The 18,046-nt window shown below is 40.3% G+C and overlaps 1 protein-coding gene across 1 annotated transcript in view; it reads left to right on the top strand.

The window, feature by feature from the left end:
- ATP10B (ATPase phospholipid transporting 10B (putative)) overlaps nucleotides 1-18,046 on the top strand; it is a 349,229-nt gene that overhangs the window by 198,870 nt on the left and 132,313 nt on the right. Inside the window, exon 3 of the mRNA XM_004697118.2 lies at nucleotides 17,536-17,823. Coding sequence (XP_004697175.1) covers nucleotides 17,549-17,823 — 275 coding nt within the window. The 5' untranslated portion in view covers nucleotides 17,536-17,548. The remainder of the gene's footprint in view (nucleotides 1-17,535; nucleotides 17,824-18,046) is intronic.

Here is an 18,046-nt window from a genome sequence, read left to right on the forward strand (position 1 = left end):
GCCTCCTATACCCTGCTTACCATCAATTTTAGATCAGTTATTGTTCACTTGTCCCTGGGTTTATTAATACCCATTTCCTTTCCCCGTCTTCCCCTCTCCATGTCCCCACCCCAACCACTAGAACCTTAGGTCCTGCTGTTTTCTCCTAAAGATTGTTTATCCCACCTATCTTATCTAGATAGACCTGAGGAGATAATAATATGCACAAAAATCGTTCCTGTTTTTAAGCCATGTAGTATCGCTTTGTGCTGTTCAAACAACTGACTCCTGTTCTGTGTATAGGTTCTACAGGAGCACAATGAAGTGTTCTAGAAGTCTTATTCTTCACCATACTTCTCACAGTTTTTCAGGACCCATACAGTCAAACACCTGTGCATAATCAGTGAAAAATACACAGAAATATCTTTCTCGTATTCTCTATTTTCACAAAGAACCATCTGAGATTATCAATGATATCCCTGGTGCATACCCTCTTCTGAATTTGGATTGAATTTTTGGCAGCTCTCTGTTAATGTATTGCTGTAACAATTTTTAAATTATCTTCAGTAAAATTTTGCTTTCATGTGATATTAATTATATTGTACAAATGTTTTTACATTCATTTGGGTTACTTTTGTTTTAAAAGGGCACAAATATGGACCTTTTACAATCAGTGTGGCCAGGTAACTGTCTTGGAATAAACTAGTGAGTTCTTCCAGCATTGTTTTTAACATTTCAACTGTTATGTTCTCAGGTCCTGGAATGTTGTTTTTCCACTAATAACCTCAGTTTAACTTGAACTTCTTTCTCCAATACCCTTGTTTTTTAAATTATTGCACATTGATCAGTTCATTTTGGTACAGCGACTCTTATTCCTTTCATCTTCATTCAGTGCTTCCAGCATTGTCCTATATTTTACCCATTGAATCCTTCAATATTGCAACTCAAGGTCTGAATTGTATTTTCAATTATTTTAGCTTGAGATATGCTGAGCATGGGCTGCCCTTCAGATTTTCTAACTCCAAGTCTTTGCACGTATACTTATAATGCCTTGGTTTGTCTTCTTGAACTACCATTTGAAAATTTCCGTTCAGTGTTTTTGTTTCATCATTGTTTCCATGTTCTTTAGCTACTCTACATTCAAGGGGAAGTTTCAGTGTCTCTTCTGACATCCACTTTGATCTTTTCTTCATATCTGGTCTTCAGTTGTTAGTATTCAGTTTGTTAAATTTGTTTTTGCGATGGTCTCTAAAGTGTGGTGGGATATACTCGAGGTTTTATTTTCACTCTCATGGACCTGCTTTAATTTTATTCCCCTTCAACTCTCCAATGACTTGAAGAGTTAATGAGTCAGTGATGGTCTTTTTCACAGCCAGTCTTTGGCCTTGTTTTTGTTGTTAATAATAAGCTTCTCCGTCATTTCTTCCCACAGATATAGTCAATTTGATTCCTGAGTCTTCCACATGTATTGTGCTTCAAAGGTCCACCTGTATATTCACAATAATGTTGTTGAAAAGGAATATTTGCAATAATAAAGTAATTTGTTTTGCAATATTTGATCATGGAATCTCTAGCTTCATTTCTATCCCTAAGACTATATCTTGCAACTGCTGATACTTCCTGTGTTTCCAGCCTTCACAATCCAGTTACCATGAATTAATAAGGCATATTGATTATATGTTTGATCAATTTCACATTGAAGAAATTGGTAGAATTATTCAATTTCTTCATCACAGCCTTAGTGTGTAAGCTGGTGTGTAAATTTGCATAATGGTTGTATTAATTGTTCTTTCTTGCAAGCGTATAGATACTATCCTTTCTCTGATAGCATTGTACTTCAAGATATATCTTGAAACACCATTGCTCTTGATTTTTTTCATTCTTGGTATAGTAAACCATAACACTGTCTGATTCAAAATTGCCAACACCACTCCATTTTAGCTCAACAATGTCTAGGATGTTGATCTTTAGTCATTCCAGTTAATTTTAATGATTTTCAATTTTCCTAGCTTCATATATTGGGCATCCTACATTCTGATTATTGTAGATGATTGTAACTGTTTCTTCTCATTTGGTGTCTTGCCCCACTAGCAAATGAAGGTCTTGAAAATTCTGCTCCAACTGGGTCATTCAGGTTTTGAAGTCACAGCTCTCTTCCTGAGTATCTTTCAACCCAAGGGGCTCACCTTCTGGTATTAGATCAGATAATACTCTGCTGCTATTCATAAGGATTTTAGTAGCTAAACCCTCAGAAGTGCACCTCTTAGTCTACCTTTCTGGTCTGGAAGCACTCACTCATCTCTGACAAGAAATTTGGAGGACAGCTACTTAGCCAACTGACAGGAAGACATCCATACGTTGTCCAATCCAAAGAAAAGTGATCAGATAGAATGCTCAACTAAATAACAATATCACCAATATCTTATGCAAGTAAAATTTTTCTGAAGATCATCCAACAGTTTTCAGAAGTGTATTAACAGGGAACTACCAGAGGTCCAGGAGATTCAGAAAAGGTCCTGGATTGAGGGACATAATTGCTGATGCCAGATGGTTCTTGCCTGAAAACAGAGGATACCAGAAAGAAGTTTGCTTATGTTTTATCGATTATGCTACGGCATTTGACTGTGTGGACCTTAAAAAATTATGGATAACCTTCCTTGAAAAAAAATGGGAATCCTGGAAGATGTCCTTGTGCTCACATGGAGTGTATACATGTATCAAGAGGCACTTGTGTGAGCAAGGAATACTGCATGGTTTAAAATCAGGAAAGGTGTGCATCAGGGTTGTGTCCTCTCACCATACTTGTTCAATCTGCATGCTGAGTAAATAATCAGAGAAGCTGGCTTATATGAAAGAGAATGTGGCCTCGGGACTGAAGGAAGGCTTATTAACAGCGTTTGATATACAGATGAAACAACTTTGCTCCCTGAGAGTGAAGAGGACTTGAAGCACTGGATGCAGAAGAACAAGGATTTCCACTGTCCATATGGATTATGACTCAATGTAAAAAATACCCAAATCCTCTCAACTAGAATAATAGATAACATCATGAGAAAAGAAACAAACAGAGAAAAGTTTGAAGTTGTCAAAAATGTTGTCTTACTTGGATCCACACTCAATAATCATGCAGACAGAAGTCAAGAGATCAGAAGATGAGTGGTATTAGGTAAACCTGCTTCATCTCTTTGAGGGTCTTCTGTTTGCTGACCCTTTATTTTACCAAGTATGATATCCTCCGCCCAGGACTAGTAGGTTTGAAAATTATTAGAAGGTTAAATAGAACTTAAAGATTGGCTATAGCAAACAAAGGAGAAGCCAAAGACTCCTAGGTCATCTCGGTAAGTGGAGACCCGGGTCGTAGAAATAGGGACTACCAGAGCAGAAGATGGTTTTGGAGAGAAGATTAAGAAGCTTTGGAAATGTTAAAGATGCACTATCTGGAAAGCAAGTGGAAATGACTAGGAGACAGTTGCATCCACTGGTCTAAATCTCATGTCGTTGTTCAGTGCCATCGAAACTGTTTCAACTCATTGTGGTGCTGCATACAACAGAATGAAAGGCATCCCTGGACTGCGCCATCCTAGCAACTGTGCTTGTGCTCGAGCCCATTGTATGCCCCCACCCCCCCCATGTCAGCCCATCTTCTTAAGGGCCTTCCTCTTTTTTGCTGCCCCTCTACTTTACTAAGCTTGATGTTCTTCTGCAGGGACTGATCTCTCCTGAAAATTTGCCCAAAGTATGTGAGATGACATCTTGCCATCCTTGCCTCTAAGAAGCATTTTGGATGTATTTCTTCCAAGACAGGTTTGTTTGTTCTTCTTCAATATTCTCTGCCAGCACGATAATTCAAATGCATTGATTCTTCTTCTGGATTCCTGATTCCGTGTCCAACGTTCACATGCATATGAGGCCATTGAAAATACCATGGCTTGGGCCAGGTGTACCTTAGTCCTCAAAGATAATATCCTGGGTGTTCAGCACTTTCAGGAGGTCTTGTGCAGCAGATTTACCAGTGCAGTGTCTCTTGGTCTCTTGACTGCTGCTTCCTTCAGTTTGGGTTGTAGATCCAAGCAAGACAAAATCCTTGACAATTTCAATCTTTTCTCCATTTATCACGATGTTACCTGTTTTTCCAGTTGTGAGGATTTTGGTCTACTCTGTATCAAGTTGTAATCCACACTGACACCTGCAACCCTTGGTCTTCATCAACAAGTGTTTCAAGTCTTCCTCACTTTCAAGGGGCAAGGTTGTGTCATCTAGATATCATATACTGTTAATAAGCTTTCCTCCAATCCTGATACCACATTCTTCTTCTTATAAGCCAGCTTCTCTGATTATTTGCTCAGCATACAGATTGACCAACTATGGTGAAAGGATACAACCCTGATGCATACTTTTCCTGATTTTACACCATGCAGCGTGCCCTTGTTCTGTTTACACAACTGCTTCCTGATCGATGTACAGGTTCAACTTGGGGACAATGTAGTACTCTGGGATTCCAAATTTTCTCAAGGCTAACCATAGTTTCTTATGATCCACATAGTCAAATACCTTAGCACAATCAATGAAACACAAGTAAACATTGTTCTGGTATTCTCTGCTTTCAGACAAAATCCGTCTGACATCAGCAATGATATCCCTTGTTCCAGGACCTTTTCTGAATCTCTCCTGGCCCTCTGGCAGCTTCTTGTCAATGTACTTCTGCAACCATTGTTAGATGATCATCAAGAGGTTTCTTGCATGTGATATTAATGATATTTTTCTATAGTTTGAGCATTCTGTTGGTTGGCTAGCATTTCTTTGAAATGGGTACAGATAGGGATTTCTTCCAGTCAGTTGACCAATTAGGTGTCTTCCCAATTTCCTGGCATAGACACGCGAGTGCTTTCAGTGCTTCATCAGTTTGTTGAAACATTTCTTGATGTTCCATCAATTTCTGGAGCCTTGTTTTTGGCTAATGCTGTCAGTGTACCTTGGATTTTTTACTTCAGTACCATTAGTTCTTGTTCACATGCTACTTCTTGAAATGATGGAATGCCAACTGGTTCTTTTTGGTACATGACTCCATGTATTTTTTTCCATTGTCTTTGGATGCTTCTTGATTCATCCAATATTTTTCCCATAGAATTTTTCAATATGACAACTTGAGGCTGGAATTTTTTCTTAAGCCCTTTCATTTTAAGTTATGCTGAGTGTGTTCTTTTTGGTTTTCTAACTTCAGGCCTCTGATCATTTAATTATGATATTGTGCTTTGTCTTCTCAATCTACCCTTTGAAAATTTCCGTTCATCTCTTTGATGTCATCATTTCTTCCATTTGCCCTAGATACTTTCCAATTAAGAGCAAGTTTCAGAGTCTCTTCTGACAGTCAGTTTGGTATTTCCTTTCTTTCCTGACTTTTTAATGACCTTTTGCTTTCTTCATGAATGATATCCTTCCACGGCTCAGGTTTTTGTCATTAGTGTTCAGTGCATCAAATCTGTTCTTGAATTGTTCTGGAAATTCAGGTGGGACATACTTAAGGTCAAATCTCATGAGAGAGGTCTAATCCCTAACTACACAAAGTGGGAGACAGCTTGTTATATAACTGGTGGTGTCCTACATGCTAATGAACTTGAGGGATGATGAAGTATAAGGTGTCAGACTACAAAAATATCTTCTTGGCTTTTTTAAAAAGTGCTTGTCCTTGAAACTATCTTGAGGAAGGCTCTTATGGGCTGAGGAGCTGGAAACAAACAATCAGAGGTAAAAGCGTTAACTGAAAGACTGAGTGGCATTCTGATGGTGCTCGGGTCATAAGAAGCTCTGTTCCCTTTGAGCATTTCTTTCCACGAAGGCCCACTCCACAGGATGCCATTCATCGTGTATTTGAATAATGCTCCATAGGATTGTGTCCTCTGATTAATTTTATTTAATATGATGGCTTATTCTTTTCTCAATCTTCTCTCCCCTTACCTATTAATTCACACTCTCACCAGCAACCAATGACTACAATCCCAACCCCTCCCTTCCAAATGGCCTGGAGACTCACCTTGTTTTGTATTCAGTACTTCCTCTCTAGAGGAAGTCAGCATCTGGCATCCTAATTATAGGATAATGTTTGTAGTCTCTGAATGAGACACAATCACCGCTTGTGCTCTGCCCATTGAGGGAGGACAGAGCACTTTCTGGAATTTACAAGAACTGACGACACACAAGCAGCTATCCAAAGAGCATTGTAAAGGAGTGCAATGCAAATAAGGATCCTAAAGTGCAACTCTCCCCAAGGCTCCAGGCCAATCTGACGGCCCCTTACAGGCAGATCTCCTTTTGCCCATTCCTTTCCCACAAGTCAGACTAAATTGTCATGGGCAGCTTCTAGAACTGAAAACCTTAGTGAGGAGCTTCTACACTGGGATTTCTGGTCTACAACTAAATATATCTTTTCCAATCTGAAACACTACCAATTGAATAATACTTTATAAAAGTTAAAAAATAAAAACTCCACCATATAATTTTGTGACACAACCTAGATTTAAAACACTAAAATGTGAAGAAACAAAATGTGCACCGTGATTTTAATAACTATTGCTTGTACTGAAAAAGAGTAGAAGGAAAATGACAAGTTCTACAGAGAAGCTATCTTAATTCCTTCACCTTTATTTCATCTTCTGTAAAATGGGTACAAGTGAAATGTTTGCCCAAACTACACTAAATGATGTCCAGGTTCCTCAACCAAACAACCAGAAGAAGTAGAAAAATGAGTAAAAGATTGAAATTAACCGACTTCCCTCAAGTCAGCTATAACTCAGCAACCCTATAGGTTGGAAACCACGCGTTTTCCAAGATTGGAAACATATGGAAATGGATGGCCATGGGTTTCTCCCTTGGAGGGCCTCTGGCGAATTTAAACTGAAGATCTACCCGTGAGCACCATGCCAGATTGTTCTAAGGCAAGTCTCTCTTTATTTGATGGAAAGGTTAGAGAACAAAGGAAAAGCTGGTCCACTGAAGTTTGTCTGATTATTTGTGTGTCTGTCTAAACCTGAGGTTGATGAAGACACTTTGTTGTTATTGTTGTCATTTCATTTTTATCCTTTGGTGGGGTAAATAAATAAAATTAACTCGTAAAACGTCTTAGCAATCTTTCCTGCCTTAGAAGCTGAGCCTTAAATAACAAAATAATTGATGCTTTCTGAACCTCAGTTGGCAGATGAGCAGATAAGGTACAAGACCGCTTTGTGAAAATGAAGCAGTGTTTAGCGGGGGAGGTTGTGGAGAGAATGGGACATTTATACACTGTCGGTAGACTTGTAAATACAGAGAGCCACTTTGGAAAATGATATGGCGATACTTAAGGCAGCAGGGAATTGAAATTCCCGTATGATCCAGTGATACCACTATTAGACACAAACTCCAAAGAAATAAGAGACACAACACAAGTGGATATATGTTTGTCTGTATTCAGGGCAGCACCATTCATAATAGCAAGAAACTAGAAACAGTCCAAATGTCCAACAGTAAAAGAATGGATAGCGAAGCTGTGGTACATGCACACAATGGAATACTATGCACCCCTTAAAAACAGATGTGTGTATGGATTGTGATAAGAGTTGTATGAGCCCCTAATAAAATGGTTAAAAAAACAGTGATGAACGCGTGAAACACTGCTGGCATGGAGGGACCTGGAAACAATTATGCTGAGTGAAGTGAGTCAATCAAATAGAACAAATATTGTATGAGTCCATTACCATAAAGAGAAACATCAAGTAAACAAATCTTAGAGACCACTTCCCAAAGGAAGGATATCTTCCATGAACCATACACCACCCCATTTATATGCACTTCATAAGCGTCACCTGGAAAGAGGAGACCTCACATTTGCTGGGGCCTCTCCTCCACGTATTGCTCTACATCACTGAGACAAGGCTGCGACAAACCAGCAGGCCCTCCACAGGGATGAGAGGAGAACCTGACTAGACAGTCAGAGTAAGGCTGGGGAGGGGAGCATCTCCTTTTCAGAGGAGGCACTGATATGTCTGTTGGTGCGTGTGGGGGAAAATGGGGAGGAGCAGCCTCACATCAGGAAGGGATGCTAAACAATAATCCTAGGGAACCTAAGGGGAGAATAAATCTGGTTCTATGGTCCTGGGCAGACACTTTGTATATGTTTCTACCCAAACCTTGGTGAACCCATAGACTGCGCACTATGATGACCTTAGATGCTGGTCTTACAGGGAGCATGGCATCCCCAAGGACCACACCAGAAGGACTTTACAGGGAAGCTTGACTGAATGAACTGGGCCCTACCTCAAAACTACCTGAACCCTTGGACTTATGACTGAAATTCCCTGATGGAAAAGGAAGCAAAGGATGGCCATCTAAAACAATAGCAATGGTGGTCAGTGGTCCTTGGGTGGGAGCCTTGGCTTCCAATGAAAGAGGCCAGAACCACCATACATTAACTATCTCCGTGATTCCCCTTGCATTAATGTGACAGGAGATACAAGGAGAGGCAAGAATCTACACTTGTAAGGAGTGTTTCAGGAGATTTTCCCTTAGCACCAACCCTCATGCTCAATGTAAACAGAGATCAATAATTAAAAAATCAATCGATATAAAGCAACAACTCACGGATTGCAGCTTGCCCTTGGACTACACTTTCATAAACTCTTCATATAAACAGGACCTTAAATTCCATGCCATTGGATAAATTATTGATGTTATCAATGCAATTGCCTTATATTCCAGGGGGTAGAATTGACCATTTTTTCTTTTTGTTTGTTTGTGTGTTTGGGTTTTTTTGGGGGGAGGTGGGGCATGTTTGTTTGTTTGTTTTTATTGTTGTTGTTCTTGTTGGTTTGGGTTTTTGTCATAATATGACTACTAAAGTAAACCAGCATCATTTATAACCCATGGACAAGCAGCAGGATTCTGGGCTCCCACTTAATTCTAGCCCCAATCCAACATCAGCGAGTTTTTATAACATAGCCCTGCATACTCACCTTCATGAAGAGATTACTAAAGATAAAGCTGCTACAGCAAAGTGTGGTGAAGACAGCAGATAGTGCCTGGGTATCGGCTGGATGGTTCTACAGTCTTAAAGGCTTGTCTTCAAGCAAGCAGTCATCTAAGTGAGGTGTCACCTAAGTCCACATCAAAGAAGCCTGTGTGATACAGACAATGATAACAAAATCCAAATATAATGAAGAGAAATGTATCAGAGTTTAAATCGTAAACACCTAATTTGTAGAAGGCTACTGAGAACAGTGGGAGCCTAAATTCCATCTGCAGGATGTCTGGTTGGATGGAACCTCTGGCCACAGGTGAGGGGTTCAAACAGCATTGCTATCTGACAGATTATTGTAAACTTGATTATGGTAGATTGAACTATGGTTTAATATTATACTTGATCAATTGACCTCCCTCTTGACCTGTCCTGAATTTGTTCTAAGTCTAAATATTTCTTGCTTGTTCTTTGACAGAAATTTCTTCTCTGGCTTTTAAAAATATTGTCAGTGGTCTTTTTTTTTTTCTTACTCTTTATTTTAATTTTTATCTTTATATTGTAATCATTTTTCTTCTCTTTGTTTCATTTTGGTTTTGCTTCTTATTGTTTCTGTTAGGTTTCCCAATTTTTTAAATCACAGAAGGAGTGTATGCATAGACAATAATTGATGCAATGGCTTATAGCAATGGGGCTTTGGACCGGGGGCTGGGGGGGCAGGGGGATGATTGGGGAACAAACAATGAATGCAGGGAGCAGGACGGAGCACTAGAACGGATTATGACTATATATATACAACTCTGTTTAAAAACAATTTAACTATGGAAGTGAATGATATGTGAATTTCATATCAAGAAAACTACTGAAAAACAGGAAAGAAACCAAAACTAACCAATGGTTACCAGGGATGAAGGAGGAAGAATTTTTGCTTAGGGGACTTTGAGTTTATGTTAGTGATGATGGAATAATTTGGAAAAGGATATCAATAATGTTTTCCCAACACAAACAGTATAATCAATGTAGAGTTGCTAATTGGAAAAAGTTTTCTTGCATATATTTTAACCCCGATTAAAAAATAATAATTACACTAATAACAATGAGTACAGGAAGATGAAAATGTTCTAAAATTGATTATGATGATTGCACAACTATTCTCCATATGATTGAATTATTGAATTGTATGATATGTGGATGAAATGCCAATAAAACTGTTTATAAAATAAAGCAGTATTTTGTATTTTAATAAAATTAGTTCTTTTTAAACTTACTGGAAAAATAAAAAAAGAATAACTAGCCCTGTCATTTCAGACATTATCCTTTAATACAATATCAAAATAAAATCTAAATTCTTTAATAATGAGTTGACTTAGTGTGGGGGAAAATAGGAAAGATGACTGAAAATTTATTGGAATTTGGAGAAACTAATACAATTGATCCATTCAAGGATTCTTTCTTTAAAATCGAATAGCCCAGCCTATTTCTTCTAAGGTGATTATGGTTGGTTAACCTTTATTTTCAACTTTGATTTTTGTTGTTGTTGTTGATACCATGTGTCTCATTGATGGAAGATATGCTTAAATCATGGGGGGAAATTTTAAGATAAAATGGATTTTAACACAATTGTATAGGTCATGTGAAAGGGGCTTGAAAAAGTTCATGGAAAATGGGATTAAAAGGTAATGAAAATTGTTCTTGAATGCTTTAAAGGTCCCCAGGAAATCCCAAGTGGACTCTGGTGGTGGATAGGGTTGGGTGGGTGGCCCCGTCTCTTCAGGTTCACACAGTTTTACAGGGTCCCAGTAGGTGGCAGCACTTACTATAACTGGGATAAACCGTCCCAAGAAGCTGAGGGACTGAAAATGGTGGTCAATATATGGGTGGAGAAAGGGCTCTCTGAATGTCTAACAAGAAATTGTTTGTGAGATTTGCATATTTTATCCACATGGTAGAGTAATTTAAATGTTCCTGTGGTTAACGTAAGGCCAAACTATTCCAGTATCAAGGTCCTAATATTCATCAGGAATCTAAGTGAAGATTGATTTTAGTCCTAGCCAACTGATTTATTCTTTAGAGAACTATGCACAATGGGGAAATAATTCTTTAGCACCATATTTTCACAGACAACATGCCCATACATTAGCATGCACAGACATCTAGCGTGTACTGTATAGGGAATTAACAAGGGGATTACAGGGTTGGTTTTTTTTAATTAAACAGTTTTATTGGTTTATAATTCACATATCATACAATTCATTAGTTAAATCATATTACGAGTTCTACAGTCATCATCACAATCCATATTAGAGCATTTTCTTCTTTCTTGTACTCATTGTTATTAGCTCCCAATTTCCCTCGACTTACCCTGCCCTTCTCCCAAGAAAGGGATTGCAGTTTGGAGTCCGTGACTTGCATTAATTTGTGGTAATGTCTTATTCCTGTTTTAAACCCTATTTGGGACTTCTTCCACTTTTGACATCAGCATGTTTGCTCTGACGACAGGCGGTTTGTCAGTGTGGCTTCTTCCGACAACACTCACTTATTGACTGGCACACACACCTACCAGGGCAGTATTCTGTTTCTCCAGAGTTAGCGCTTACCCATCACCTGACCTCCACGCAAGCCCCACTCCTCAGGGATGAGGTCGTGTCCCTCTGGAAAGTGACCGTGCTGCACCTTGTTCTCCTCTGTGGCATTTCCCCCAGTGGTGACTATATATTCATTTCTAGGAGTTTGTGTTTAAAACGTATCAGCAGTTCTAGAGGTGGGGAGCGAGATGGAGGAGGGTGGGGGAGGCTTGCTCAGCTGGTATTAAAAAAAGCCTGCAAGAAGTATTTGCTGGTTCAGTGGATGAGTGGCTGGATGACCCCTAACAGTGCAAATGAGATTTGCCAAAGCTGGGGTTGATATGGGTTCATTAAAAATTAAAAGAAAATAATGGCTGTTGGTTGAAATTGTGGGCCAGGTAAGGTGAATGAGAACCCATGCCTCCAAAAACTGTAATGAACCCGCTATGTGAGGCTAATAGTCCAGCATATATGAATGAAAATTAAATCGCAGGGAACACTCGGCTCGGGGGAAATTAATGTTGGTGTTAAAGGGTTACTCCTTCGAGCCCGAGGCATCTGCGTGTGAATTAGCCGGTGAGAGCATCACGAAGTGTTTTCTTAGTGGAAGATGTCGCTCTACAAAAACTGGAAGGAGAGAGAGCCATGACAACAGGGAGGATACCATGGAATTGCTCCAGGCATGCACCCTCCTAACATTTCTGACAGCAGTATACACCATACCTCAGATAAAAGGTCTGACACAATTGACACAACTTCCTCGTTGCTTCCTCCTTTCCTAGTGGAAGGAAGCAACCATTCTGAAGAGTGGTGGCCCCATGGGTGAAAGAGCTGTTGTCTCCTGCGGCCCGTTCTCATGCTTTATACTCTAAAGATGCACTGCCACTGAGCCAACTTTGCTTCCGAGTCACCCTACACAGCAGCTCTTTTGGATTTCTGAGGGAGCAAAAATCCTCATCTTTCCCCCAAGGAGTAGCTGGTTGGTTCACACCTATGACCTGGTGCTTAGCAACCCAACCAGAGACTCAGTGCACCATCAAAGCTGTGCATGCGCTACAGCCAGAATGATACTTGGAATTCACACTTTCAATCATATCAGTCCTGTGCCTGTACTCTTCGTGACTCTCAGTCTCAGCAAAATAGCCTTAGCAGGGCTTATTTCGGCATGGTCTTGAGGCCTCCTGCCCCTGTCTCTGTTGCCCACCTGAACCTTGCCACTCTATGCCCCCTACTCCCAGAGCTCCGTTAAGACCACTATGTGAACTTCTCTCTGTTTCTGGAACCAGTTCCTTTGTCTGGAATGCCCTTCCACAACCTCTCAACCACATTAACTCTTAGCTTGTTTCTTGAGCTAAGTGTTCTTTTTCCTGACTCTGCCACTGTGTGTGGGTATGTGTTTGCGTGTATGCACCTATGTATCAGTATACACTCAGAGATCTCTGGGTTGTACAAAGAGTTTATGCTGATTGCTAGTCCCAAGATGGACTTTAGGCTAGGGTTAAACTCACCCAAGGGAGCCATACCAAAAAAGGCTGGCTTCCATAAAGATTTGTTGTTGTTGTTGTTGTTGTTGTTGTTGTTAAGGGGTGTCCAGCCAGTTCTCGTTCATAGGGCTCATATGTACAACAGAACAATATGCTCAGTGCACAGTGCTTGTTGTCTTCACAATTGTTCTTGAGTTTGCGCCCAGTGTAGCAGTCCTTGTGTCAGTCCATCTTGCCAAGGACCGTCCTCTGTTTCGCTGCCCCAGCATGATGTCCTTCTCTAGGGACTGGTCTCTCCTGACAAATTGTTCAAAGTACATGAGACAGAGTCTTGCCATCCTTGCCTCTAAGAATTGTGGCGGCGCTTCTTCCAAGACACATTTGTTGGTTCTTTTGGCAATCCGCGGTGCTTTCATTGTTCCTCACCAGCACCATAATTCAAATGCATGAATTCTTTTTTGGTCTTCCTTATTCAATGTTCCGCCTTCACGCGCATATGAAGCAAGTGAAAACAGCATGGCCCTGCTTTCAACACTTTAAAAAGATTTTGTGCAGAAGACTTATCTGGTGCAATGTGTCCTTTGATCTCTTGACTGCTGCTTCCATTATCATTGATTGGGGGGGTTCAAGAAAACAACCATGATGCACACCTTTCCTCATTTTTAACTGTGTAATATTCCCTTGCTCTGTTCCCATATCACCCTTTGATCCATGTACAAGTTCTGCAGGAACACAATCTAGTGTTTGGGAATTCCCATTCAAAAATGGCATTTCAAGATCTGTCTTAAAAGCTATTTGTGACAGGATAATATCTATCCACATACAAAGAAACTCAATCAATAGAATTATTGTTCAAATGTATACATCAACCACTAAAGCTAATGATGCAGAAATCGATGGACTACCAACTGAAATAGTCCCACAACTGATGAAGTTTTGGAAGTACTTACTCATCAAGGCCATGAAATTTGGAAGACAGCTGCATCAGCAACTGACTAGAAGAGATTCATATTTGCGCCCATTCCAAAGAGAGTTGACCCAGCAGAATGCTCAAATTATAGAACCACATGAATATCCCACTCAAGTACAAGTTTGCTGAAGTTCGTTCAACAATGGTTGACTGAGAGCTGACAGAGATTCAGGATGGATTCAGAAAAGGATGTGGAATCAGGGATCTCATAGCTGATGTCAAATGGATCTTGGCTGCAAGCAGAGAACAACAAAAGATGTTTCCTTGCATGTTATTGACTGTGCAAAGGCATGCCATAAAAATTACAGCCAAGGAAACCCTGTGAAGTAGTTTTTCTCTTATAATAAGCCAGGCTGTCATGAGTCAGAATCAACCCGTTGGCAACAAATTTCAGTTTGATTTATACATACACACATACATAAACATACAGATAGTGTAATTTTTTCTGAGTCACTAAGAATAAATAAGTGATGTCATTGCTCTTTATCCCTAAATACTTTAGGATGAATTTCCTCAAGAACAAGTAAATCCATCCTAAAGAATCTTATTTAACCCTCTGTAGCTAAATTGAAACCTACTTCTAGATGTCCTGGAGGACAGAGGAGGACTTCTCCTTAGGGTTTCCTCCAAGGTCAAGGTCTATGGAGGTAAGCTGCTACTTCTCTCTCCTGTGGAGCTGCTGGTTAGCAGCTGAGAGCATGAACCACTGCACTACCAAAGGCTCCTTTCTCACTATGTCACCACCAGACAGGTATCAAAAGTTTAAAACAAACAATAGCAACATAAAGTCTTCTTGCTTGATTTACGCTTTGTATTCAAATCTCATCAGTTGTCTAGATATGCCCTCCACCCATGTTACACAAGAACCCTTAGGGCATAGTAGGTTACACATTGGGCTCCTAACCCCAAGGTCCACAGTTTAAAACTACCAGCCACCCCGTGGGAGAAAGATGAAGCTTTCTACTCCCATAAAGATTTGCAATCTTGGTAACTGACAAGGCTGGTTCTACTCTGTCTATAGTGTCCCCATGAGTCACAATCAACTCAATGGCAGTTAGACTGGCTTTGATCTTACACCTATGACAGGGTACAATCTAGGGTGACACACTCACTTCATTATTATACCAGTTTAGTCTCCTTCAATCAGATGCAGTTCCTCAGCCATGCTTTGATCTTTGGAAAATGCCATTTATTTCGTAGGACAGACCAAATTTGAGTTGAGTTTTTTGTTTCCAGAAACATAAGTAATGTCATTTTCTTCTCACTACATCATTTCAGTAGACACAAGATGTCTTGTCTGCCCCCAAATTGGTGATATGTGCTTTGATCTCTTGGGTAAGGTAGTGTGTGCCAGGTTTCTCCTCTACACAGTGAGGAGATTCAATTTCACCATTTCAATTAATCATTTGAGCTAAGGATACTTCGGAACTTTGAAAATATCCAGTTCTTCATCAAACTTTCACCCACTCATTTAGGATTCATTTTACATCTGCTTCACTTTTAAGGAAGCTTATTTTACATTGTTTTTTTAAGATATAATTATGATAAATGGACTTTTTAAACCACCCCTCATAACACACCTGCCTCTCCAATCTCTTCATTTATAAAAATTCTATCATCTAGAATTGAGAGAAGTTTGATATATACAGCATTAGCCAAGGGAATATTTCTCATTTGCATTTTCAACTCTATTCATGAATTATCTTTTCATTTCCTTTTCCTTTGAAATAAAAAAAATAATCTATGAAAGGGCATATTTTTCATAATGAGAACGAAGATATACAATATTATTTCTGGCTTGCCAAATGTCATAATATTGCTTTTGGTCACATTATAATGGGCATCAGTAATTGCATATATATTTCTCAGGCTTGCTATGAGGGCTCACTTAAGGGTCTGAAGAGCTTACTGCAGCCGTGGGGTTTGTACATTCAAAATCATTTGGATTGATTAAAAGCATGGGGAGAATTATAATGAAGGTCAGATCATATGGGCATCGGGAAGGTGCAATGTCATTACCATTTAAACTAGAAATTGAACTATTTTTCTAAGTGGATCATACCACAGTGACAGGCTGGGTTGCTCGCTGTAAGATTAGTAATACCTGACATCACTCATCCATTTAGTCAAAAGAAAATCATTGTCTGAGCCTGCTAAGTGAGAAATGTCATTATATATACATATCGCTTCTCAGTTTCCTTGAATCATATATCCTTCTGGGTTTTTAACAAATTTTGACCAAAAGGAGCCTTGAGGGCTTGCTTGTAGGTTCTATTAAAGGATTACAGAGGCTCGAAAACTGCGTCTGGAGCAGCATTCCTCTGCCATGCCAGAAGATCGCCCATCTGACAAAGGACTCCGCTTAAGAAATCATCAAATTATTGCTCTTCCAGACAGCTAGGTCATAAAAGATCAGCAGAGGTTTCATGGACTGGACTCTGGACAATGCAGACACCTCTGACCCAAATGTCCTAGGACAGAGCTGGTCTTTTCTTTTCTTTTTTTAAATCATCATTTTATTTGGGGCTCATACAACTCTTCACAAAATCCGTACATACATCATTTGTGTCCAACGCATTAGTACATATGTTGTCATCATCATTCTCACAACACCTGCTTTCTACTTGAGCCCTTGGTGTCAGCTCCTCATTTTTCCCCTTCCCTCCCCACTCCTCTCTCCCCCTGAACCCTTGATCATTTATAAATTATTATTATTTTATCATTTCTTACACCATCCGATGTCTCCCTCCCCCACTTCTCTGCTGTCCGTCCCCCAGGGAGGAGGTTCTATGTAGACCTTGTCATCTGTTACACATTTATGTCACTCAGTCAATGCCTTTTGTATCAGAAAATGTCGGAGCTAGAGAAAACCTGCAAGGTAAGGCCCTGGTAGTGTACTGGTTCGCAGTTCAAAACCACCCCCAGCTCCTCAGGACAAGAATTGGGCTTTCTACTCCCATCAACAATTGCCATCTCAGAAATCCACAGGGGGTCGCTCTGAGTCAGCATTGACTCAATGGTAGTGACTTTTGTGGGGTGGGGGCGGGGGTTGCTGAGAGAAAACCTAAAAAATAAATACCCATCCCCTTTTCACAACATGTCTTGACATACTTTTACATATTGTCCAATTCGTTTCTCACAAAAAATATTGTAAAAAAGAAAAAAGGCAAAGCAAGAATAGCTTTATGGTGACAAAACTAGGTATCAGCAATAAGGTGCAGGGACAGCCTAGCCTGAAAAAAAACCCAGAGCTAGAATTCTAACCTCCAGGATCACAATCCACCAAACCACACATTCATAGCCTTCACTAGGTACCCCCAAAATCTCATTAAGAGGTTCAAGAATTCACGACAGCTTTAACGGTCTGTTCTCTATATGTAATGATTGGCTTAATGTCTTTCATCCTAGAACATGTGGACTATTGAGCTTATTCTTCTCAGCTGGTCGACACCGAGTTGATGAGTGGACAGAATGGATATGCCACATGGTTCTCCGGACCAAAGCCATTTCCTAGTGGCCAGAGCCTTTTAATAGTTTCGTTCTCCTCCTTAGCTTGCTGCCAGAAATGGCCCTCTCCGTGGACTCGTCGTGGCTCCGGTGGCAGTGGCGAGTCCGAGATGGCTTCCCCCGGTCTCCATCAGAAACCACACCCCTGCTCTCTCCAGAGAGGCCAAGGCCAAGCTACAACCTGAGGCAGCAGCGGGTTGTGTTTCCCAACAACGGGATATTCCACCACAACTGGGGAAAGGCGTCCGGGAGATACGCCGGCAACAGCATCTGCACCACCAAGTACACACTGCTCACCTTCCTGCCCCAGAATCTCTTTGAGCAGTTCCACAGGTACACACCCACCTGACCCTAACCGTTTAAACTAGTGTCTGCCGCAGAGACTAGTGTTACCCTCTGGGCGACACCCCCGGCTTTCATACCCTAATGAAATCGAGTCCCTCCATGTGCTTCAAGGAGTCTGCCCCATTCATTCCTCCCTCAGCCAATGACACCGTAAGGTTCTGCTGTGGATGGACCAGCTGGACCGGGTTGAGTGCTAGAAGGACACGTGGGA

This window comes from Echinops telfairi, unplaced genomic scaffold, assembly GCF_000313985.2.
Source record: "Echinops telfairi isolate 266 unplaced genomic scaffold, ASM31398v2 ScPeMD7_7469;HRSCAF=8507_0, whole genome shotgun sequence".
Classification (NCBI taxonomy): Eukaryota; Metazoa; Chordata; class Mammalia; order Afrosoricida; family Tenrecidae; genus Echinops; species Echinops telfairi.